The sequence below is a fragment of the Agaricus bisporus genome, assembly GCF_000300575.1.
Source record: "Agaricus bisporus var. bisporus H97 unplaced genomic scaffold AGABI2scaffold_13, whole genome shotgun sequence".
NCBI lineage: Eukaryota > Fungi > Basidiomycota > Agaricomycetes > Agaricales > Agaricaceae > Agaricus > Agaricus bisporus.
Genome location: NW_006267348.1, coordinates 793,358 through 817,334, shown reverse-complemented (window position 1 = coordinate 817,334; position 23,977 = coordinate 793,358). Strand labels below are relative to the sequence as shown.

The 23,977-nt window shown below is 46.3% G+C and overlaps 9 protein-coding genes across 9 annotated transcripts; 3 read left to right on the top strand and 6 right to left on the bottom strand.

Moving 5' to 3' along the window:
• Positions 1-56: 56 nt before the first annotated feature.
• AGABI2DRAFT_122479 (hypothetical protein) lies at positions 57-1,430 on the top strand (the record flags this gene model as incomplete). Its single annotated transcript, XM_006456530.1, has 3 exons — positions 57-125; positions 174-454; positions 515-1,430. 3 exons carry the CDS (start codon positions 57-59, stop codon positions 1,428-1,430), a joined length of 1,266 nt encoding a protein of 421 aa, XP_006456593.1.
• Positions 1,431-3,036: 1,606 nt separating this feature from the next.
• On the top strand, positions 3,037-3,837 carry AGABI2DRAFT_211641 (hypothetical protein; the record flags this gene model as incomplete). Its single annotated transcript, XM_006456529.1, has 4 exons — positions 3,037-3,215; positions 3,294-3,467; positions 3,524-3,548; positions 3,611-3,837. The coding sequence occupies exons 1-4, from the start codon at positions 3,105-3,107 to the stop codon at positions 3,835-3,837; spliced, it is 537 nt and encodes a 178-aa protein (XP_006456592.1). The 5' UTR covers positions 3,037-3,104.
• Positions 3,838-4,060: 223 nt separating this feature from the next.
• AGABI2DRAFT_188488 (hypothetical protein) lies at positions 4,061-11,285 on the bottom strand (the record flags this gene model as incomplete). The annotated part of the gene is made up of 12 exons (XM_006456528.1): positions 4,061-4,177; positions 4,225-4,295; positions 4,352-4,754; positions 4,804-6,007; positions 6,057-6,652; positions 6,709-8,239; positions 8,286-8,464; positions 8,513-8,802; positions 8,864-9,083; positions 9,131-10,998; positions 11,048-11,170; positions 11,216-11,285. The coding sequence occupies 12 exons, from the start codon at positions 11,283-11,285 to the stop codon at positions 4,142-4,144; spliced, it is 6,591 nt and encodes a 2,196-aa protein (XP_006456591.1). The 3' UTR covers positions 4,061-4,141.
• A 304-nt stretch (positions 11,286-11,589) lies between these two features.
• On the bottom strand, positions 11,590-14,124 carry AGABI2DRAFT_195658 (beta-tubulin 1 tubb1). Its single transcript, XM_006456527.1, has 11 exons — positions 14,073-14,124; positions 13,896-13,929; positions 13,813-13,828; positions 13,491-13,754; positions 13,216-13,296; positions 13,014-13,162; positions 12,733-12,961; positions 12,517-12,680; positions 12,183-12,467; positions 12,067-12,131; positions 11,590-12,016 (listed from the first exon to the last, which is right to left on the bottom strand). The coding sequence occupies exons 2-11, from the start codon at positions 13,926-13,928 to the stop codon at positions 11,953-11,955; spliced, it is 1,350 nt and encodes a 449-aa protein (XP_006456590.1). The 5' UTR covers position 13,929; positions 14,073-14,124; the 3' UTR covers positions 11,590-11,952.
• A 259-nt stretch (positions 14,125-14,383) lies between these two features.
• AGABI2DRAFT_139293 (hypothetical protein) lies at positions 14,384-15,242 on the bottom strand. The gene is made up of 5 exons (XM_006456526.1): positions 15,033-15,242; positions 14,916-14,984; positions 14,789-14,859; positions 14,645-14,732; positions 14,384-14,592 (listed from the first exon to the last, which is right to left on the bottom strand). The coding sequence occupies exons 1-5, from the start codon at positions 15,129-15,131 to the stop codon at positions 14,545-14,547; spliced, it is 375 nt and encodes a 124-aa protein (XP_006456589.1). The 5' UTR covers positions 15,132-15,242; the 3' UTR covers positions 14,384-14,544.
• A 1,295-nt stretch (positions 15,243-16,537) lies between these two features.
• AGABI2DRAFT_122475 (hypothetical protein) lies at positions 16,538-18,316 on the bottom strand (the record flags this gene model as incomplete). Its single annotated transcript, XM_006456525.1, has 7 exons — positions 16,538-16,787; positions 16,841-17,148; positions 17,197-17,406; positions 17,461-17,737; positions 17,787-18,072; positions 18,119-18,216; positions 18,273-18,316. The coding sequence occupies 7 exons, from the start codon at positions 18,314-18,316 to the stop codon at positions 16,538-16,540; spliced, it is 1,473 nt and encodes a 490-aa protein (XP_006456588.1).
• Positions 18,317-18,461: 145 nt separating this feature from the next.
• AGABI2DRAFT_195653 (hypothetical protein) lies at positions 18,462-19,654 on the bottom strand. The gene is made up of 4 exons (XM_006456524.1): positions 19,566-19,654; positions 19,483-19,514; positions 18,606-19,430; positions 18,462-18,556 (listed from the first exon to the last, which is right to left on the bottom strand). The coding sequence occupies exons 1-3, from the start codon at positions 19,640-19,642 to the stop codon at positions 18,607-18,609; spliced, it is 933 nt and encodes a 310-aa protein (XP_006456587.1). The 5' UTR covers positions 19,643-19,654; the 3' UTR covers positions 18,462-18,556; position 18,606.
• Positions 19,655-19,988: 334 nt separating this feature from the next.
• AGABI2DRAFT_195652 (hypothetical protein) lies at positions 19,989-21,183 on the top strand (the record flags this gene model as incomplete). The annotated part of the gene is made up of 5 exons (XM_006456523.1): positions 19,989-20,318; positions 20,368-20,492; positions 20,547-20,560; positions 20,614-20,759; positions 20,813-21,183. Coding segments are annotated over 5 exons (884 nt in total), but the record flags the coding sequence as incomplete, so codon positions are not given.
• Positions 21,184-21,502: 319 nt separating this feature from the next.
• Positions 21,503-23,782, bottom strand: AGABI2DRAFT_211630 (hypothetical protein; the record flags this gene model as incomplete). Its single annotated transcript, XM_006456522.1, has 14 exons — positions 21,503-21,573; positions 21,633-21,779; positions 21,840-21,954; positions 22,016-22,148; positions 22,210-22,243; positions 22,314-22,351; positions 22,412-22,522; positions 22,583-22,617; positions 22,669-22,801; positions 22,854-23,063; positions 23,118-23,234; positions 23,297-23,437; positions 23,492-23,583; positions 23,638-23,782. The coding sequence occupies 14 exons, from the start codon at positions 23,780-23,782 to the stop codon at positions 21,534-21,536; spliced, it is 1,491 nt and encodes a 496-aa protein (XP_006456585.1). The 3' UTR covers positions 21,503-21,533.
• Between the last annotated feature and the right edge of the window lie 195 nt (positions 23,783-23,977).

The following is a 23,977-nucleotide window of genomic DNA, read 5'->3' as shown; positions in this document are numbered from 1 at the left end:
TAAGAATATGGACACTCCAACGGTCTCAAAATTTACAAGTCTCATTCTGCTGCACCATGGCTTCATCCCCAAACTTCGCCATGCTTCCTCGTGAAATCATATATGAGATCTTTGACCTTGACATCGTAAGTTTCTTCGTCTGTCTTACAGAACTCAGGTTCATCTCTCTTTAGATTTCCTCTGACACAGACACTTTGTGCCATCTACGCTGTGTTTCAAAGGATTTTTATGAACAAATCACCAAAATTCTCTTTTCGACATTCAAGATAAAGTCCCTATTCTACCTGCCCGAGAAATGCCAGGACATCAAGGATATACTTGCCTCTGGGAAGGAATCGATATTTCATCATATCAAAACCTTACATCTTGAGATGTTTCCATGCTCACATGTGGATATGTGGTTCGACGTTCTCGAAACATTGATACCCCGTCTGACGAATCTCCAGGCCGTCAAGTAAGTTTCTTTACGAGCCGCGTTCTCGCAACGTTTAACCCTCACGTCTCTGTATCTTAGATGGGATCATGTTTTGTCAAACAATGACTATCCCCCACTTGTAGTCGAGGATTTAGAGACTCGACTCGGCTCACTACCAAACGTCAACGAATACTTCCTTACCATACGTCAACACCCAGACTTTATCGGAAGTGAATTTCCTACAAAAAGAATACCCGTACCTCCATTCAGCTTACGAAAATTATCTGTACAATGGTGGTTCAGTATACGACCACCCTCTCCTATCATGTCGCAGATTTCAACAATGGTAGCGAACTCTCCGGACCTTGAGAGCTTATCATTCGATGTTACGCACGATTTCAACTTTGAATATCACTTTGGAGCTCAAGTTTTATTTGAAGAAGTTTTCAGCGCAGCGTCATCGCTTCCAACAGATCTGAAATTGAAATCCCTCGAGACTCGCGCTATAGAGGTAACTTCAGACGATTTTCGGCGTCACCTTCGACACTTCCGACACCTCGAGAGACTCAGAATCAGAAGAGATCCAAATCTTGAAGCTCCCAAGAATATCGGGGAAATCTTGCAGGTCCTTCTGGCAGAACGCATCTTTCTCAAGTGTCTTCTTGTCGACGTATTCCATCACCCAGGAGTATTCGAATACTTGGCATCGTACTCTGGTATAGAACAACTGGCGCTGAAACCAAGATATACTTTGGACTGTACTCCTGAGCTCATGGACCAATTTTTCTTCTCTGTCTTACCCGCTCATTCGACTACACTGAAATGGCTGAGACTTGGAACGGATTGGACAACTATATGGTCGGGCCTTCTACAGCCAGAACACCAGGAATGTCTGAAACACTGCAAAGCTCTCGAATATCTGTACTGTTGGTTGCTACTTGAAGTCGAAGACGTGGAGGCTAAAAATGCGGACGTCTTGGTGAGAGTTACTGAGATTCTTACTTTCATATACTGATGGTTTCTTCTACAGACGAGTTGGCTAGAAACCATTAACAAAATTCCCAGTTTGCACCAATTCAAATGCCCGCCCATTGCAATCTCTCATAGAACTTATTTCCTCTCCGTTGGGCCGGAACACAATCCGGATATCTCTATAAGAAGATTCGTCAAAAATGTTGTTGGAGGCTTCCGATCACACTGTCGTATTGACTGTGAATGGACCTTCCGTTCCAACTATTATTTAAAGCGATGTTTCTTCCATTAGATTACCAACATCTGATTAATACAGCATCGTGCTTGTTTTCTTATCTCTATACCTTAACTTTGAGCTTCACGTCCCATCCACTTGCAAAGGCAATATACTTTACTATCTCGGCTGCTCAAAAAGTAAATACGCGGGAAGATCCGTGACATTATTAATCATCCTCTTGCTTAGCCTGGGAACCTTATAATGGAAACTGCTCGGTTGCCACCCCCTTGGAAGATCCGTTAATTCATGCTAAAATATTGCACGTTTCAAGTTCACATAATGCACCAATATCGGAATCACTGAGGGAAAGAAGTTTTTCCCAAACTACCAATTCTCAAACTCTTCCAACGCAGGGAAACGTCTTCTCGCCATGTGATGCATAAATTGAATTGCACCAGGAAAGGCCAGCTTTTGAATTTGTGATAAACGTGTTTTGTTTGACGGTCATGACCTACTTGCCACATGTATTATTGCGGCCAATCCACTAGTGCGTGGCTAAATAAAACCACCGCAGCGGGATAACTTGAATGCTGACGCCAGCGCCAGTAGTCCGCATGCCTATTTACATGAATCTCCTCGCTTTTCCTCCTTGATCTTTACTTGCCTGCGCCTTTGTCAGTGCTGAAGGAATGAACGAATCTAGTCGCTCCTCGCCTGCCCCCAGCTCTTCCCATACGGAACAGGATCAATTTGCGCTTCATTCCAACCTCGCTGGGTCCCAGTTTGGGATGCCGAGCCCAGACCGCCACCCTCCTCTCTATGAACCTTCAAACTTACATGGAATTCAATCCCCGACCCCTTCCCAAGGCACTCCAGAAGGGTCTGTCCTTCGTAGACATTCTTCCGCGGATCTTGATCAAGTCACGCTCCGACCTCGCACCGAAACGCGTGTCGAAAGTCAATTCGAAAGAAATTCAAGTTCGGGCGTTGGCGAATCACCGGATACAGCAACCAGACCTGCTAATTCTGGTGCGCCGACTCAGGCAAACCAGTCCAGAAATTCGGCCACCCTTACCTCTGAACAAATCCTGACTAGTCCGCTCTCATCTCAAGATGGACACAACGTCTCCAGTCGAGAGGCGGACACTTTCCGGTTGACCACAAACTCAGCTGAGATACGTCGATACGCCCCGCTACCTCCTCTTCCTCGACCCTCCGGTCTTGGCATGCCGCAACCTATACATTCCATGACTAATCCCGTACGTTCTGTGTATTCGTTCTCAATTCTACGTCAAATAACTTTTTTTTTGCGTGTAGCATCTTCTTCGAGGTTTCCATTCTATCGACAATGCCGTTTTGTCAGGCGATTTGGACAAAGGCAGCAGCATGATCGGCATCGCAAGCCACAGCAATTTTGTCCCCAGTAATTCTGCTTATAGTGCGAGAGCACCAGGTGCAGCACCTGCAGGTGGCCGTGGCTTGGAAACATCAGGATTGATTATGGATGATTTAATACCCCTTCATCCCACATCCAACCGAAGTTATCCCACTTTGGATCGATCACGAACTCTGAGGTCGCGCACAGACTGGTTGGCTCGTGCAGAGGAAAAAGTGAGACTGCTTTTTACTTTTCATTATGTTATTATTATCATCATTGGTCCCAGAATCTGACTTGTCTATGCTTCCCAGGAGAAAACCGTTGGACAAAGACTAGATCCTACGCTTGATACCGCTAGGATTGAACGCGACAAATCTGCTCTCAAGGCCAGAGTAACTGGTTATGCGCTCAATATTGCTATTGGCCTCCAAGTCTTGATCGGAGCTCTGACAACTGGGGTATCAGCTGCTACGACAGGACATCAGGTGGATGATATCGCAAACTTCCAAAGCATTCTTACTCATGTTTGTCTTCATCACAGACTTCGGTAGCGACTTCCATCTTAGGTGATTACGCCCTTAGGATCTTCTGCTTTTCTGAAATCTCATTGTGATTATCATCATCTCAGGTGGCATCGCAACATTGATTGCGTCCTATCTTGCCAGAGCACGCGGATCGCACGAACCCGAACTTTCCACAGCAAGAGTCAAGGATCTTGAACAATTCATTCGTGATTGTGAGATCTTTAAACTTGACCACGGCCATTCGATAGGTAGCTCCGATCCGGAACAAGAGAAGCGACTCAGTGAACTGCGGGAAAGATTTGAAGAGCTGCTTGGTAACGGAAATGGGTGAGTTTGCAGTCTGCACGCCTAATGTCATTCTTATCTTGCTCATACCTTACGCAGGGAACGTCATCTGGCTCCTACTTAGGCCTTTTCAAGTAAACGGGAAGAAACTTCCACATGAATTATTCTATGAGTATAAATGATATTCAGTATTTTACAATAAAAATATCCGTATACGTGTGCGTAATGAGTCTAAGGAAATTTGCAAGAATTCCAATGCTTTTATTTTGCTGTACCAGATGTTGCATATTTACACTATTTTGCTTGTGTTTTGAAATTTTCAAAATTTGAGGGCATAAAATTACCCTTTTTTAAGCCATGACGCTGGCAAGTAAAGCCATTCGAATCTATTTTTCGATAAGTCGTTGTCTGGCATATGGTAGGAGCCACTCACGAAAAGACCATAACGCATCTGACGGAAATAGACAGCACGCCTGGAGTCGAAGTCAACCTCTGGGTCGATTTCTACCAGACATTCAACGTCAAAAAAGGGGATAAAACGATATATTGAATTGACTCACCATTAACACGAGGAAGAGGATGCATAACGATCATGTCTTCTTTGGCCCTCGAAAGGACTGCGTGGTCAATCCGGTACAGATCCTTGACCTGCATCCACTCCTGTTCAGTCTCGAACCTCTCCTTCTGCACTCTCGTAACATAGAGCACGTCAGTGTCCTCAAGAACCTCATCGAGTGATTCGCAAATAGTGACAGGGACGCCAGCTTTGCGTGCGGCAGAAACAACGCTATGCGGCATCGCAAGGGATTTTGGAGAGACAAAGTTCAGGCGGACAGAGTATAGGCAAAGGAGAGAGACGAGGCTATGCACGGTTCGACCATTCTTGAGGTCACCGAGGAGAGTAATGTTCCGACCATTAACGGTACCCAGCTCGGAACGAATGGTGTAAACGTCAAGTAGAGCCTAGTAGTGCATGAATAAAGATCCATTTAGAAGGAAGAGAAGATAATACCTGGGTGGGATGTTCACCGATACCATCACCACCGTTGATGATTGGAACAGAGGAATACTTTGCTGCTAATTGTGCGCTTCCAGCATCAGGGTGGCGGAGTACGATGGCATCCCCATAACACGCCAGTGTCCTAACCGTGTCGGAAAGTGTTTCGCCCTTGGCCACAGATGACCTCTCAACAGCAATGGATACCACCTCTCCACCACAACGTTTCATTGCTGTTTCAAACGAAGAGCTTGTGCGAGTTGAGGGTTCATAGAATGCGGTGCAGAGTACCTTCCCTCGGAGGATGTCGAGAACACCATTACGCTCCACTTGCAACCGCATTTCATGTGCGAGGGAGAAGAGATCGTGTACATCACGGTGAGTGAACTGCTTGACGGACAAGATGTGACGGCGTTGAAACGAAGGATGAGGGATCAGATTTGCAGAAAATTGGCTGATCTGAGGAGCTTGTTGACTGGGGAATTGGGCGAGGAATGGTTGTGGCGCAGGCATAGGACCTAAGGGTGTGGGCGGGACACCTTCAGCTATGGTCTCTTTCGGGGGTGCATGTGGTACAATCGCCGCGGAAATGTCGCGGCCAACTGGAGAGGAGAATGAAGCGCCATCTAAATACACAGTCTGACTGTTGATGACAACGCGATGGATGGCCGCTGTGACAGGCTTCGAGTCCAAAGGTGACCAGGAGGTATGAGGGTTCCTGAATGGTATTTTCCGACCAATGACAACTTCAACATGAGTGTGAAGCTGTTCAGGGATGCCGAAAATTTGAACGGGGTTATCATGAAGGCGAGTCGAGATATCTTCGAGGGTGAGGCGACCCTCAGTGACTGCAGTAAGTAAGAGCGGGAGAACCTCGGCATAACCGGAAATAGCTGTAAACGTTTCGCCAATATCGCTCGTGATCTCGGAGGGAACAGTACCGACGGAGAAGGCGTCGATCGCGTCAAGGCGTTGCCACAATGCTTTCTGGTTCGACAAAGTGGGAAGAGCAGTAGTTTCAGGGAAATCATCCTTGGTGTAGAATAGCGAGTAAACAGATACATCGCAAGTCACTTTGAGCTGTTTAGCTTTACTCAACGCGATGAGCAAGAGATCATCGTTCGTTTGAACATCAGTGACATGGACGCTCCGACCGTGTAGACTGGCCAACAAGAGAATGGAAGCCAGATCTGATCCTTTGGCCATTGGTGATGATGACCTTCTCGACAGGCCATGAAGTGAAATGAGCGGCAACCGTCGACAAGGACGTGCTTCTGGGGAGGAATAAAGCCTTGGCTTGTGATTGAATCTCGTCGCCCAAACTTAGGATATTGGATGAGGTAGCAGTAACACTCAAAGCATAGTTGCAATGAGCAGCGCCGGCAATGGTAGAATGGACATGCTCCAATGTTTGACGGTCGGAGATAACAGACTTGGATCCAACTGATAGAATAATGGCACTGGTAAAACCAGCAGCGGTATAGGCATCCGTAACACGAGTCAGATCCTCGCTGCTCTGCGTTACTAGATCAGGAATGAAAGCACCGATATTGACAAAACCAGGGAAAGTATGAGTTTGGTATGAGCTCTTGGAATCAATGCTTGCTACTTCCAGAGGGAGTTTGCGAACGAGAGCCTCTGCGAGGATCTTAGCATTTTTGACGTTTGTCACAAGCGGGATGTCATAGTCAATAGCCATACGACGGGTCTGATAGCCCTTGCTCGTGTAGCTGGCAGGACGTCTGTAATGGTTTCTGGAGGGCAAATTGATGTACAGGTCGATGAGGTTGTTGGCAAGATGTTGAGTCAATGAATACTCCGATTTCTCCCCTGAAATATCGCTTGGCCCAAGCGTATCAAGGTACTGGACATACAAAATAAGGAATGTATGAATGAACGATAGAACGGAAGAAGCCTTACTTTGCAAGTGACGTTATGTTCCGTCAGGAAGTCCGCCGTGCCCGATGTAGCAAAAATAATGTACCCAGCTGTACTTAGTTTTTGCACCGAAGGCAGTAACTCCACTTTTTCTCTGAAGCTGCCAATAGAGATCAGAATGTTCTTGTTTGGAAGAACAAAGCCCGTCGAAATTAAAGCTTTCAAGTATGCCTCGTATTTGTCTCGACCAAAACAAGCAACCTCCCCTGTTGAAGCCATCTCAACACCCAAGACCGGGTCAGCACCCGTCAAACGGCTAAAGCTGAACTGGGGGACTTTGATACCAACATAATCTGTTGGAAGGCCAGGATCAGGGTATGGTTCCACTGGCAATCCCAGCATAACTTTCGTCGCCATCTCTATTGCGTCAATTCCAGTCACCTTGGACACGAAGGGGAAGGAGCGAGCGGCACGGAGGTTACACTCTATCACTTTGATTTCATTGTTCTTCGCGATGAACTGGATATTGAATGGTCCAGTAACGTTAAGCGCATTACCAATTTTCGCAGTAGCCTCCTCAATTTGGCGAACAGTCTGTGGATCCAGATCCTGCGGTGGATGGATAAGGGTAGCGTCACCAGAATGGACACCCGCGTTTTCGACATGCTCAGAGATATAATGCATCACCATCTTTCCATCTTTCGCGATAGCATCCATCTCAATCTCTTTCGCTTGCTCGATATATTTGGAGATGACGACGGGATGGTCACGGGAAACGTCGGCGGCTTGGGACAAGTAGTTGATTAGGTCATCACCGGTCGAAACGACATTCATTGCGGCACCGGAAAGAACGTAAGACGGGCGCACAAGCACGGGATATCCAACTTTGTCGCAAAATGCAGTTGCTTCTTCGAAACTGGTCAATTCCTTCCAACGAGGTTGATCCACGCCAATTTCATCCAGAAGTCGCGAGAACTTGTACCGGTTCTCTGCAGTGTCAATCATCTCCGGGGAAGTGCCATATATCTTGACGTTCTGACGATACAGTGGAAGAGCAATATTGTTCGGCGTTTGACCACCCATGGAAATGATAACTCCGCGAGACTGTTCAATTTCGCAAATGTCGAGAATGGTTTCCAAAGAGATATTCTCGAAGTATAGACGATCCGCCTCATCGTAATCGGTACTGACAGTTTCCGGGTTGTAGTTCACCATCACCGTCGGTAGACCTTGCTCGCGAAGCGTTCGGATAGCACGAACGGCACACCAATCGAATTCAACAGAAGAACCAATGCGGTATACACCAGAACCAAGGACCATGACACCACGATCCTCGAATTCGATATCGTGCTCAACGCCATTGTAAGTGGTATACAGATAATTGGTAAAAGCGGGAAACTCCGCGGCAACAGTATCGATCTGCTTGACGAAAGGTGCGATTCCCACTTCCTGACGCAGCCTACGAACGGCTAATTCTGTGGAACCAAAGCATGCGGCGAGGTGGCGATCGGAAAAGCCAAGTTGTTTAGCCTGCCTGAGAAGAGAAGCCGATATGTTGGATACATTGTACTCTCTGAATTCGTGTCAGTATCAAATCGGACGATTGATAAACGACCCACGTCATGCATTTCTCCATTTGATAAATATAGGAAAGCTTTGTTAAGAACCATTTGTCGATGTTAGTCATTTGATGTATTTTATCGATGGTATAGCCGCGATGGAACGCGGTTGATATGGCGAATATACGTTTGTCTGTAGGGTTGACCAGCTCCTCGTCAATGTCCTCCACGAAGTCATTCTGGAGCCCCAGTCAGACGAGATAGAACCAAGAAAGTAGATCCCATACCTTAGCAAAACCGACAAACTGATCATCAATTGCCCTTATCGCCTTTTGAATCGTCTCCTCAAAGGTCCTTCCAATACTCATGACTTCACCAACACTCTTCATACTACTGCTCAAAAGTCTGCTGACACGATTAAATTTCTTCAAATCCCATCGAGGAATCTTCACGACACAGTAGTCCAAACTAGGCTCAAAACATGCGCTGGTCACTTTCGTGACTGAATTCTTGATCTCATTCAAAGGGATTCCTAACCCGAGCTTGGCCGCGATGAATGCAAGAGGATATCCAGTAGCTTTTGACGCCAAAGCAGATGAACGAGAGAGACGAGCATTCACCTGGTCTATTTTTAGCACAAATGGCCCTGATATAAAAACGACGACTCACTTCAATGATGCAGTATTGACGGGACGTGGGATTGAGTGCATATTGAATGTTGCATTCACCAATGACGCCAAGATGACGAATAACGTTGATGGCGGTAGTGCGAAGCATGTTGTAATCCGAGTCTGAGAGCGTCTGGGAAGGGGCAACGACAATGGAGTCACCAGTGTGGATACCAAGGGGATCGAAATTCTGCAAACACTTAGACAATCTTCCAGCACAAGTCAAGTTTCACTCACCTCCATGTTGCAAACTGTGATACAGTTGTCTCTGCAGTCACGAACAACCTCATATTCAATCTCCTTCCATCCTTTCATACTCTTCTCGATTAAGACTTGAGGACTCGTAGCGAATGCCTTGGCACACAAGGCGCGCAGCTGAGCCTCATTTTGAGCAAAACCAGAACCAAGACCACCAAGTGCGTAGGCAGCCCGCACAATAACAGGGAAACCAATACTCTTGGCAGCAGCAATTGCCTCATCAGCATTAACTGCGGAAGCACTCTCAGCACATTTCTCGCCGATCTCCTCCATCGTACTAGCGAACAGCTGTCTATCCTCTGTTATAACGATGGTGTCAATTGGAGTCCCCAAGACCTGTACTCCAAGGTCAGCAAATTCATCCTTCATCTTCACGCCAACGTTTAAAGCTGTTTGGCCGCCGAAAGCGACGTAAATTCCGTCTGGTTTTTCGAAGTTGATGACCTTGCGGACGAATTCCGGAGTGACGGGGAGAAAGTACACTTTATCGGCAAGGCCTTTTGAGGTAGCAATCGTAGCAATATTTGGATTGATCATGATGGTATAGATACCCTCTTCTTTGAGGGCTTTTATGGCTTGAGAACCCGAATAATCGAACTCTCCAGCTTGACCGATAGACAGCCCACCAGAACCAAGAATGATGACCTTAGAGACCTGAGCGCGAGGGACTCGCTTGTCATTATCTTCTTTTTTGCCACCTGGCATGTTGATGGGGACAAGAGAGTTGGTCTTGGCGCAATCTTCAACGTTTTGCACGAAAACATCAAAAAGAAATTCAGTGTCCCGAGGGCCAGGCGTAGATTCCGGGTGGAACTGTACTGAAAAGAAGGGTTTATCTTCACAATAGACGCCCTCATTACTGCCGTCATTGGCATTTTTGAAAAACTCTTTCCACCCCGCAGGGAGTGTTGTAGCATCGACCGCGTAACCGTGATTCTGGCTGGTGATGTAACAGCGACCAGAAAGTGCATCGGTACAGGGTATGTTCTGTCCGCGATTCCCATACTTCATTTTCAGAGTCTTTGCGCCTGCAGCAAGGGCCATGAGTTGATGCCCAAGACAAATACCAAAAATCGGTTTGTCTCCCTTCTGCATTGCTTTTGAAAGTCGTTCGACCGTCTCCGGGATCATGGTTGGATCACCGGGACCATTGGAAACGAAGAGGCCGTCGTACGGTTCAGGTTCGGAGAGGAAGTCGTAGTTCCAGGGAACGACTTTGAGCTCGACACCGCGTAGTGTGAAACAACGGATTTGGTTATACTTCATTCCCACATCAACGGCCAAAACTCGTAAAGTTCGGCCAGACGGATGCGTACGAAACGGTGAATTCGGTTTGAACACACGAGGGGCTGGAATAGATACACTCGCGACGAGATTCTTTTGGTTGGGATCGTAAAAGGGAATGTCGATAAAGCCCTCGCGCCATGGATAAGGGGTAGGAGGAATAGACGGTTGGGAGGGTGTGCGAGGGAGTGAAAGAGAAAAGATACTCGGCCGGCTCATTTGAGATTCATGAGAGCGGGCGAGAATTTTTCCGAGCATGGAGCCTTTCTCGCGAATTTTTTTAGTGAGCGCGCGGGTATCGATACCATACAGAGCAGGAACTCCGTTTTCTTTAAGCCATTTGGAAAGAGAAGAGTTGGCGAGGAAGTGGCTGTAATCTTGAGAATAGTATCCAACAACAAGCGCTGCAACATGAATCCTTGATGATTCAAACTCGGAAGGTAGATCATCTAAAGAAGGAGAGCGCTCAGGGACGCCATAATTCCCAACCAGAGGATATGTTAGCACAAGAATCTGGCCCTCGTAAGATGGATCTGTGAGTGACTCCGTATATCCAACCATCCCTAATGGCACAGTCAGTGCCGATTAAAAGATCGATCTTGGGCATCGAACCTGTTTGGAATACACACTCGCCCGCAATACTCTTCTTTTCTGCACCAAAACTGATACCACAATAGGCAGATCCATCGGCAAGCTCTAAAACGCCTTCGGTGACATCGGCGACACCCTCATTGACTGAAAAAGCGGTGGACGGCGGTGCAGGCGTTACGGCGAAATCACTGACGGCACGAGCGAGAGCAGGGCGCAAGGCAGTTAGATTGCCATTTGGGATGGTAATGTTTTGAGACATATAGTATTGATGGGGCGAAGAATTGGAGTCGTTTTCTTCCTCACCACTCGAATTGAGCGAGCCGAATGCGAGTGGAGAGGAAGAGGAAAAGAAGAAAAATATTCAAAATCTCACCCCAATTTCATTGTTTGCCTTTGTATGGCATTGATCGTGCTTCAAGCTTCAAGTTTTGGCTGGACCCGCTTGGTCCCACAGTGGCAAGCGCTCGTTCAGAATAACAGTGCACGTCCGTCAGTGAATGGGGGGAGAGACTATATGAGAGGGATTCGAGGAAGGTGACATGGCCTCGCTCCGCTGGACGCTGGACACCGGTAATTTCCATTGTAGGGTCCTGCCACAATTATGAGATACAGCAATTAGTGAGCGAGGCACAACTCATGATGCAGAAGCTTCCGCAACTCGATTAGCACTGAGTCAAGATCAACTTCGTCAAAATCATGATCTACGTAGTTGCAACGCTCTTTCGAGTAATAAACGGCAGGCTGACCAAGGTGAGAATAAAGGGTATTATTGTAAGTTTCCGCCAGAAAAATCATTAAAGCCTTGATTGCATTTTAGAAATCCAAATAAGAGAAATGGCCAATCGAAAGAACATCATCGGAGACATGCAAAGGTAAGAAAATAAAAGGTCGTGAACAAAAAACACCAGTGGGGAAGCGTGTTAGAATTAGGCCACCGGATCTTCCTCTTCGATTGGCTCCTCCTCATATTCACCCTCCTCTTCTTCAACACTAGATGAGGGTCAGGTACAGCCACAGTGGTGACACTAATGTAGACTCACGTCGCATCCTGGTATTGCTGGTATTCAGCAACCAAATCTTGCATGTTGGATTCAGCCTCAGTGAACTAGTTTGTGTGATCAATAACAGGTCTTAAACAGCCACTTGTTTAACGTACCTCCATTTCGTCCATACCCTCCTGGGTATACCAATGCAAGAAGGCCTTCCTCTTGAACATGGCAGTGAACTGATCGCTGACACGCTTGAAAAGTTCTTGGATAGCGGTCGAGTTGCCCAAGAAGGTAACAGCCATTTTAAGCCCTCGAGGAGGAATGTCACAGTGAGCAGTGAGAACATTGTTGGGGATCCATTCCACAAAATACGCTGAATTCTTGTTCTGGACATTGAGCATCTGCTCTTCAACGTCTTTCATGGCAACTTTGCCACGGAAAACGGCAGCCACCTGAAAGTATGTCAACGGTTTGTCGCCTCTAAGAAAATGTTCAACTCACTGTGAGGTAGCGACCGTGCCTTGGGTCTGACGCAGCCATCATGTTCTTGGCGTCAAACATTTGTTGAGTGAGTTCAGGAACAGTGACGGCACGATATTGTTGGCTTCCCCGTGCAGTCAAAGGAGCAAAGCCGGTCATGAAGAAGTGTAGACGAGGGAAAGGAACTAAAACCAGAAGTCAAAACCAAAAGCATTGAAACAGGTTGACAAAACCTACCCATGTTGACAGCCAACTTCCTCAAGTCAGAGTTCAATTGACCGGGGAAGCGCAGACACGTAGTAATACCAGACATGACGATGGAGACAAGGTGATTCAAATCACCATAGGTGGGTGTAGAGAGCTTCAACGTTCTGAAGCAAATGTCGTAAAGCGCTTCGTTATCAATACAGAAGGTTTCATCAGAGTTCTCCACAAGTTGATGCACGGAGAGGGTAGCGTTATATGGCTGTAGATATGTGTTGAGTGTCGTTGAATCAGAGTTAGAGGCAGATGCGTACCTCAACAACGGTATCTGAGACCTTGGGACTCGGGACAACAGAATAGGTGCACATCATTCTGTCGGGATACTCCTCACGAATTTTTGAGATCAAGAGGGTACCCATACCAGCACCAGTACCACCGCCAAGCGAGTGTGTAATTTGGAAGCCTAAACAGTTATGAATATTGAAACTCGCGTATTTGATTGATTTATAATCTCACCTTGAAGACAGTCAGTACCTTCAGCCTCCTTCCGTACGACGTCCAAAACAGCGTCCACGAGCTCAGCTCCCTCAGTGTAATCTGAAATGCGGCGACAACGGTAAGTAAATGCTTATCAGCGCTTGATCAGGTGATTGATTGGAAAAAACGTGTTTCTTTTATAGTCGAAAACACGCCAAAAACACGTCGAATTACTCGACGGTTCAGCAATGGTGAGCCGATAGATCGGATAGGAGGGAATACGCGTGAAAAAGACTGAAGATTGTGTTACTCACGCCCTTTAGCCCAGTTGTTGCCTGCACCGCTCTGGCCAAATACAAAATTGTCAGGGCGGAAAAGGTTGCCCAGAGGACCAGATCGAACGGAATCCATGGTTCCTGGTTCGAGATCGACTAGAACAGCACGTGGAACATACTTGTTCGCACCGATCTCGTTGTAGTAGACCGAGATACGTTCCAGCTGAAGATCATTGGTACCCTTGTACAAACCGTCCCGCTCAATACCGTGCTCGTCAGAAACGACTTCCCAGAACTTGGCACCTGTGTAGCGAATGACAGATGAGCTTGTCAACGCGACCAAGTGATATTCGAAACGCACCAATTTGGTTACCGCACTAGATACAGGGGGGAAGAGAACGACGATGAGACACGTCGAGTCACTTGAGGGAATATTGGACGCACCTGGCCAGTCTGAAGATGAACGATTTCACGCATGCTATGGTGACAACGTCAGTATATCCGGGTGCATGGCAAAATGGTACGACGACGCGATCCAGTGATGCGCTCCATGGGGTATGACAACCATACGCGCAGACAAGACGCGTCATGCAGCACAACAAGAAGAAGCCAAAGACTCACATCGAGGGTTTGAGGCGAAAGAGAGAAGTTGTTTGAAAGAGGTGGGTTGGACACGAGGGAAGAAAATATGTAGCGCATGGGCTCAAAACTGAACACCAAATTTTAAAACTCCGACAGGGTCCCCGCATCAATTTCCTCCTTGAGTATTCAATGTATTCCTCGCGTTTACCACGTGTGGACGATCCCCATAAATCAAGAGGCCAGAGCGCTTAGGCTTCCCAACATTTCGATTTCATTTCAATGTAGTCCGTAGAGTCACTTATCGGAACGTTGCGAGTACAACAAAACTCCGTTCCTATTTTTGCATTCTTGCCGTCTTAGCCGACTCCCAGCTTTGACGCAACTGGTCATGTTAATGCATTGAATGAAATTCAAACTCCAACCTGCTGTTCGCTTCCAAGACTGTTACATATACTGCTTGAGGTAAACAATTATACGACTCTACGAGCACTCTTCATTTGAAACGACCACATTACAGGCTGATAATGATCGGAACGCAACCGATTGCAACGATGCCATGCTGCAAAAAGCAAGTCAATATAGCTAGACCGAACCTGACCTTGCTCACTCACGAAGTCATTGTTTTCGCAGCATACCGCTTGGGTGTGGCACTCATTTTGACCGATCCCTAAGATATCGATTGGCGAGCAAGTTATGCCTCTGATGGTGAATTTTTTTTAGCTCATCGGCAGCCCCAGGAATTGCATTGGCCTTACACGAGAGCTTCTACGCCCTGGAGCACTATGCCAAGAAGACCCAGGAGCACTCCCACAACACTGTCGTCTGCCTGAACACATCTCACATGAGTCTACGCTCACGACAACAGATGAATCGATTACATACCCTCTCAAGGGCGTTGCAACATTGAAGGTTACCTGCTGGGCACAGGTCCGCCGGAAGAGGATCCGAACGCTTATCGAAATTCATTAGTTGCGCAAATGGATGTGAATCGTTACATACTCGGGCGTTAACTGGGACGGTTGTAATCGCGGATGCACACACGGCAAACGTGAGGAGAAGGACGAGATTGAAAATTGCGCGAGGAATAGAGACCAACATGATATTCGATGCAAGGCTTCAAGCGGGCCTGGTATATTGGAATATGCTGAGGCAATAGCTCTTATATCTGGTAAGCTTGACAACTCCTGTTCCTGGCATTGATGATCGTGGAGGTTGACAGAGAAGTCTTATAAGAAATGCAGCCGATCTGTCAAGGCGTCTTGTGCGGCGGTTCAATGATTGGCTCTCAAGCCAGTATTGCATGAGTACTGGGTGAGTAATACACATGCCGAACAGATACCCGTTATGTTGCCGTTATTTGGTTATAAGAATCCTGTCATGTTAAATCTGTCTGACACTGTCGATGTCGGGTGAAACGGCTTGAGCATTCTTTTTCTTTGTCACACCCTTGGCCGGTGCAGATTTTTTCACAGTGCTGTCTAGAAAACACCGCATTGAGTAACTATAATGTGAAATAAACACTCGGGGCCGCGGTACAGAATGAAAATCTCCATAACTTACTTGAGCTAAGAAACGATTTAGGGGATGCTTCGCCGCGATACAATGCGTCCTTACTTCTTCCTATTCAAATGGGTTTGCCAGACGTCAGTACTTTAGTATTGCCGCCCAGAACAAAGAAGAAGACGACTGGGGTTGCACCCATGTGATGTTCACCAACATTTTGTGGAGTCGTTCGTTGTTTACCGCAGTTATTTTCAAGATTATTGCTCGGTGAGTATCCAGTTGTGAATACGGACAAATCCACCATATAAGGTCTCGAGGGAGCCTTTTATGGAAATAGCTCGTGATTTCTTGTTATCACAATGTTTCAGATTGGTCCACCAGGTGCAGTGCCAAGTAGTGTTCAAGCGAGGAAGGACTGGGGAGTTGTACATCTCTGTTAGTATAACATATCACTGAATAAAATATCGACCTCGGTGACACGGGCGTAAGGAAGAACGGAGCTTGCACGTACTATATACTGGCACCTGTACTATGCCAGCCTGTATCATAGTCAGTGGAAGAGTAGTCATAAGATGTTCTGTTTGGTGGGACTATTTAGTACCAGCTCATACGAGGCTCAACGACATTCGTCTGTATGTCGAATGCTAGAATGAAGTGATGCATCTCTTACTGTAACCCACGCTAAGAAGTAATCAACCATCGAGCCATGGTAAGAAGTTTTATATTTTGACGCTAACGGTGAATGCTCATCCGCGGTTTGGGAGGCTTAAATATGCGGCGTACCGCGAAATGATGGGGCCAGCCATCTTGTTCTCCAAAAGCCTACCTCGAATTTCAGTGAGTCAATTTTCGGGAAATAGCGCAGGAGAAGGGACAGTCATGGTCGGATTGTGCTCCATTTCAGGCTCAGCAGCTCAGCCAAAACTGAAGCGCAGAATCGTCACTGAAAACTTCTCACTCGAGACAACGAAGTTCTGCTTTTTAATTAAGTGGACGGCCGCTTACTCGTACTCAGATGCAGAATCGCTATCATAATTATCCTGTCCCTCGGACTTTTCAGCTGTCTGAACGATATCGTTTGGGTCAAACTCCTCATCAGAGTCCTCCGTATTAGCTACGGTGGGTAGATCAGCGGCGTCTGATTTTGGTCGTTCGTTTGCCGTCGCTGGGTTCGTTGAAGTCATTCTCGAGGCACGCTGGTCATCAATTGCAGCACCAGACATCATCGTTTGCCATACATCGAATATATATCTGGTATGCCAAATGAGTTAGGTAAGAGGTTAATTCATGGTAAACGTCCTCACACAGCTTCATTGCCTGCGCACCAGCAATTGGCTTCTTCCAAAACGCCTAATTTAGCGGCAATTTCTCCCAACTGCTTCTCAGATTGAGATTTCATCATGGTCCAATAAAGCGCCCGGACGTCGACAACGTATATTGGGCTTTGTCCTTTTTCTTCAAATGGTGAAGGAGCTCTCTGAGATTGCCGACTCGAAGGTCCAGGTTCAGGCTTTACCATGTTCCGGCGGGTTGGTGATCTTGATCGATCGCGTGCGCGTTGCTGACGCTGTACGAAGTCATTCCTGCCGCCGCCATAGTCAAGTCCCGATCTCTACAGAATGTGAGCAGAATGGCACTCAAATAAAGGTATATCGCTTACCTGGGGTCTGAGTAAATTTGCAATTCCTGATATCCAAGTCGAATTTTCAACTCCCAATTCACGCAGAGCGTTACGCGCTAGCTTTTCATCGTGAACCAATAGTACGGTAGGATTCTTAACATTCTCTGCTTGTATCTTTTCAAAGAACGAGCGAGCAAGTACTTCAATACGTTCCTGGTTCTCAATCTTAGTCGATCCGTGTTTGAAGGGCTGCCATGTATTAGGTATTCTGAACATTGTTTGTAGTCAAAGTTAACAACGAACCTCATCCCGGCGACCGGTTTTGAGCAAGCGATCCTCGGCTTTAATTAAGTGTACAGCTGATCCTGGGTCGAACAATATTCCCGAGTCAGAGACCTTGGCCTCCGCCCAACCATAATCAAGAGGGCGTGGATTCTTCTGGCGTTCTGCGTAAGAGCGGGTATCGAAGGCTCTCAAATTGCACGTGAAAGATACGAAATGGATGTTCGGAGCCCAAGAGGAATCGTACACGGAATAAACGGTCGGATTGATTGCATTTCTAAGAAGACGATAAAGCACTCTATAGAAAAATGAGTTGAAGAGACCGACGCGCAGGTATGGATTATCACCTTCCATTTTCAAACTCTCCTCGTAAAACGCCTTGGTCTCCAGCTGTGTTTGATTTATTCGCCTGGCTAGTGTCCCAAGGTTCGTCTTTCTTTCCTTTCCTTGCTTTAGGCTTCAATACTCCGAACTTCTTCTTCAAGTCGCTAGCAGAATCGAAGTAAATGGGAGAGACGGATTCAAAGTCTGCGATAGTGCTGGAACGATAGGGCCTCTTCTTTCCTCGTTTTTCAAAAGTGGATGCCTGAGGGTCTGCAAGCAGCAGGTGTGAAGATCCTATGCGCTTGATACCTGGAGCAGTCAGTTTATGGGTTCAGAAAATCACTAATATGCCTACCAAGTACGAGCTCCAGTGGACGGTCTTGAGCAATAAGTGGTGAGCCAGGGCCGGCAAGGAGATCCAGGATCTTCTCGTCATTCCAGTCCCCTTCAAACCTAAACCCGAGATTGAAGTTTCTCATTAATTTTCAATTGCAGTCAAACGGCCGTACCATCGTATGTCAGGTCTGAAGCCACCCAGTTGGTAGTATCTCATGGAAGGAAGTATAATATTCAAGGGCGCAAGGCGGGGACATGGCTTCGATTAAGTTATTCCGCGTGATCATATGAACCTTAAATACGATATCTTCACAATATACACGAAGTAACACCACAAAGTTTGCAAAACCAACTGGTTCAGATCAACAAGGACCATTAACGTTAGTGACAAATGCCATTTCTGTACTACCATGAATTATACTAGATATATGTCGTCTGAGGGCAAGAGAAATTTACGCTAAGTTTAGTCAGATGACATTCCGGAGTCGAATGAATCTACGACCCACCTTAAAATGGTGCCCCGTGCAATTTGCACATCTTGTTGTGTAACTTCAAATCATCGTCGTATGGATCAAGCCACATAGCTGCAAATTCAGGCCAACCTGGGTCATACTGTCCCATCCACATGGCTTTCAGATATTCCCACTGTTCGGGCATCCATCCGGACATCTCCCAGTCTAGAAGCGCAACAATCTTTCTGCGACTATCAATGAGGATATTGCGAGGCATGATATCGGAATGGGTGAACACAACGCGACGTCGGGGGGTGTTAAGTACTTCTTTTTCGAGGTCATCATATTCGATTCGTCCAGCCCTGGTTTTTTTCATGAACTCGAATCTGGACAGCAAGAAACGGTTGAAGTCAGCGTCTGAAGCAAAAGGGCCACACGCGTCGTTATAGAGCAGCGCATCCGATATGGGCTTCTTGTTATAGGATCCAATCCATCCTCCACTGTCAAAAGGTTGATGTAATGCTCTCAGCGCGTCCAAATGCTCTCTGAGCTGCTGGCCTATTGATTTCTTTTCTTCGGACGATAACGTTGGCCAGGCATCCTCGAGCCTTTCTCCATCTACCCATTCCAATACAGTCACTGGAGACCCATCCTTTTCTGTCCAAACATCGATTATTTTTGGAACAGGTATAGAAGTGTGCCGCCCGATGTATTGCGTAGTCTCAGCCTCATAAGGACGAGCTTTGGAGCCAAACTTGATAGCCGTGTTAGCACAGCGATATACACGGGGACTTCCAGTGAATCCATAGATGCGACGGCTCCATGAAAAAAATTGAGAACTGAAGTGCGTGATGATAAGACGACGGCAATAATTGACAACTGAAAGCCAGTTCATTAGATGCAGAGACGAAAAGGCAAGGGTTTGCTTTACTTGATGTGCCAAAGCCACGGTTCGGTATCCTGCTGCTCAACCAGGTGAGAAGCAAGGCAAGGTCATGTCGGAAGTCACGTCACCATGTTAGAAAATGCCTGTATGCCAGGGCAGGACCGACAAACAGCAGGCACCAGCCCGCAGTTTGGAAGTACTTCATTCGACGTTGAGTTGCTGAATCAAGAAAAATCCAGTGCAAACACGGTCAAACATGGGTATATTAATATACCTGTGAATAAAATCGAAATAACAGACTACTTCTCTCAACACATCGTATATATGTCAGTGTCAGTATTGATGGGGATTTTCACCTGCGCCCAGACTACGCTGTTTTCGAAAACCCAAAATCCCTGACTCTTTGGGTCAAAAGTATCAAAGATCACATGTGATTGGCTGAAACGAGCGGATTGGGAAGGAGCCCCAGCTTCGTAGTCCCACACACAAACCACATCCCACCTTGTGACCAACGGAGCGACAATGTGTACAATATATAACTCTCACCTTATCAATGGCCATCGACAAGTCTATCAAACAAACGTACGACGAGCTGGGCTATGTCGTTGTCCCAGGACTCATTCCCCAGGAACACTGGAATGATCTAGATGCTGCTTGCGAGAGGGTCGTTCAGAAGACCCGTACGGGCACCTGGTCCCATCGCAGAACCGTTGGAAAGCAATTCCCGCCATTCGATAATGACAACCCTGATTCCTGGGGTGTGCAGCATGTCATGCACCCGCAACTAAATGAACCCGCTTTTGGCAAATGGTACACTTCGGAGGGTTTGCTTGACATCGTCAAAGAACTATTGGGCTGCAGTGATGAGCAACTGCAGTTAGGTTTGTCCGTTGATTGCATGGGATACCAGTGGCTAACGTATCAGAAAAGAACTCTTCAATATGCTCATCAATCCCTTAAGCCACGATTTTGCTCTCCGCTGGCATCGCGACGATGTTAATGAGAAGGCGTCCGAGGAAGAGGAGCGCAATGCTCTGAACACTTGGCATTATGGAGTATGTTTAACTGCATGCTAGCGATCTTCGGGTACTCACGACAGTCAACTCTAGGTGCAGTGGAATGCGTATGGTCAGATCTATTACTATACACTTCTTCGCCATTGAAGTAACCTTCTAGCGCTCTTCGTCCTGATAGCTGCTTATACGTTGTTCCGCGCTCGCACAGCCAAGTGAGGACACCGGAACAACGTAAGCTTTCGGAAACTTCAGACGCTCCAGAGAATCCTCTGGACATGCCGGGAGCTATCCGAGTCACTTTACAACGTGAGCAGAATCATCATTATTTCCCATCTGACGCCGCCTGACCACACTGTTAGCCGGTGAAACCATATTCTACAATTCAAACATCCTGCACTGCGCCACATACAGTTCTACTTCTCCTCGAGTCACATTACACGGCTGTATCGGTGACATTAGGGGTGGATCTACAAGGGCGCGTAATGTACTTCAGCACGGACTGGAGTGGATGAAGGGCGACGAGTTTAGGGCATCGCTTCCACAAGGTCTGAGAGCCAGAAAAATGCTTGATAACCTTTTGGACATGCAGAAGAACAGCGGCCCAGTCGGGTACTCTCTTCAAAATTGAATATCCAATCGAAAACAATGAAGGTTTCTATTCAGTCGTCTAATTCAAACCCGACATGCCGATCGCGTTCGCTTGGAAATCTTTCAAATATTGACGCTGACATATGTATGACGAGTACCCTATGCCAGCTTCACAATAAACTAAACCATCAATGCATCACCCTTTTCTCCCGGACCTTCCCGTAAAACTGATAATCTCACTCTTATGCCCACCTTCGTAGGCGAATTAATACTTCAAGAGGTTTATTGATCCGCTCAGACACCAATACGGGCACTCAGGAACTTACAAGGCCTTTCCCGAGAGTATTTTTAAGGCGCAAGGCACGGCTCAACAACATGAGAAGGAACTTATCCTAACTGGCGCGGGTATAAACATCACTATTTCTTCTTTTCCACCTTCCTTTTTCATCAGCTTTCTTCAGCTGTGCACCATGTTGAAGCCCAGCTTCCTCTTCAAGACCTCCGCGTAAACACTAGAGGGACTTTCACCGGCCTGCAATATGGGACTGATCAATGAGAGTAGCATGACAAACGGAATAAGTCGCAACGCACGTCAACGTCAACACTCTAGTGGCTTTCAACACCCTTTCCTTCTTTTGTTCCCGAGTCTCTCCCGCAAAGCGAGGCTCTTCTTGCACCGCAATTTTGTATTGAGCTACCAGCATCGTGATAGCTACCATAGCTTCAATCTCAGCAAACCTGTCTTTCGAATTAGAAATTGAAGATTTTCATGCAAGTCAACGGGTCGTGTCAACGTACTTGCGTCCTAAACAACCTCTCGCTCCGGCGCTGAAGGGCAAAAATGCGTCTTTATTCCAATTTGGCTGCATGAATCTATCGGGGTTGAAAGAGAACGGATCCTCCCAATACTTTGCTAAAAAAAAAAGGATGAAGAGAATTATATCTAAAAATTGATGATATAAGTGTATACGTACGATTATAGTGCAATCCAGGTATATGAAGGAAGACGTTTGTACCTTTTGGTACCGGGATGACCACCGTTTCACCTTTGGCATTGGGGACAGTCAGAGTGGTGTCTTCAGCACTACATTTGGGTATGAGAGTGGCCTTGAAAGCAAAAGCGAGAACGTTTTAAGTGCTTTGTCTGTTTAAAGAGGAAAACGCGTACTGGAGAGTACATTCGCAGAGTCTCATTGAACACGCTGTATGTAGCATTTATCTCGGGTAAGTGAAGTTCAAATTAGAGTCAAGAAGATAGAACACGTTACATACGCCATAGATCGTGTTAAGAGTGACATTTCATCATATGTCTAGTTCAGATTGAGAAAAACTGTCGGTTGCATGAGGGAAGAAGAAATATGGATGCTTACAGGTACCCAGGTATCTTTGAGCACAGATTTAATATGTTGATACAGTTTCTCTTGTTCATCTGGGTGAAGAGCGAGAAGCGCGAAAGTATAACAAAGTGTATGGGCCGTTGTCTAATTATCCGCGTGGCTAAATAAATATGAGTGAACGGGATGAGAGTGAATTATGCGCACTTCATGACCAGCTAGGAGGAAGATAAAGACGTTGCCTGCACTTCATTAGCGTGGTGCAAAAGCTATAGTGGCGGAAAAATATATACTGATAATTTCATCGGCGTTCAAGCCCTCACTCTCACCGTCACCAGCATTCGCAAGTAATAAATTACTGAGCAAATCATGCCGCTTCACTTCCTCTGAATTCTTTCGAGCTTCAATCATCTCAATCATATATGACTAGAACAAAAAGGATCAATAGAATATCATCATTCGCGACCAAATGACGTACCCTGAGCTCCTTGAAACCAAGATCGATTTCCCTCGTCTTCTTTGTCAGTCCTACAGCCCAATCCGGAAGAAGGAGCCTTTGGAGAACATATGTCGAGACAGTATAAAGAGAAGTCTCGAATGACATTAGATGACCTGAAGGAATGACCTTATTCTCTTTCCAAGTCATTTTATGACCGAAACCAGCGGCAGAAATTACATAGAGCGAAAACTGACACAACTTTTTAGCATGCTTTACTATTAGCAAAGGTCGGTGACGACTCACAGAGAGTGTGATGTCGAGACAATTATCAACCCTGATTTCTTTCTTTTTCTCCCAACCACTGTTAAATAGGTCATTCATGATTGAAACGGCTTCATCCCAAACAAGTCTGTTATTCCTCTTGTGATATAATCATAATGATCAAAGATATGTTACAGTAAGAGACGATTTTTAGAACATACCTCGGAGAAGCTCGGTGCACTGATTTTACGGTATCTCTTCCAAATTTCTCCCTCTGATGCTAGGATATTGGGACCAAAGAATGAGAATGTTCCATATTGCGTAACTTCTTTCGGGAATCTTGATCGAGAAGTAGTGATTTCCTGGAAGTAAGACGAACGATGTTAGTTTCGCTAATTATAGGAGAAGGTAAGTACCTTTATGACTGCAGCGTCTGCAACTACTATGTCTGCCTTACAGGGAAACATGCTAACGTGTCCCACAATGTCGCAACCAGCCCATGCAAATACTAAGAATTCAAGAGAATTAAACGTATGAACCAGAATGTGGAGCGCTGAAGTACCAGAATGTTTGTCAATGAATGGAAAGTTCGTTCCCGGCACAATACCACAAATTTTCGGAAGGAAGTTTCCCAGATTACTTTCGGAGTGGAGTAATGTTCGATATCCAGGGAGGTTACTGAAAGCGTATCTCAATAGAAAGAACATTGAATGGGCAACAAAATGTGAGCGCACCTCAGGCTTCGAGCTGCCTGCCTGAAATTTACTATCCATCTGATAGCATAGACAACGGCAAGCAAAGATAAAAGGGTGTACCACATCGTAGTACGAGATATATGAACTCGAAAATCGCTCTACTCTGTTTCTTTATATTCTCCTGTGTCAGTTCAACAGCAGCATTAA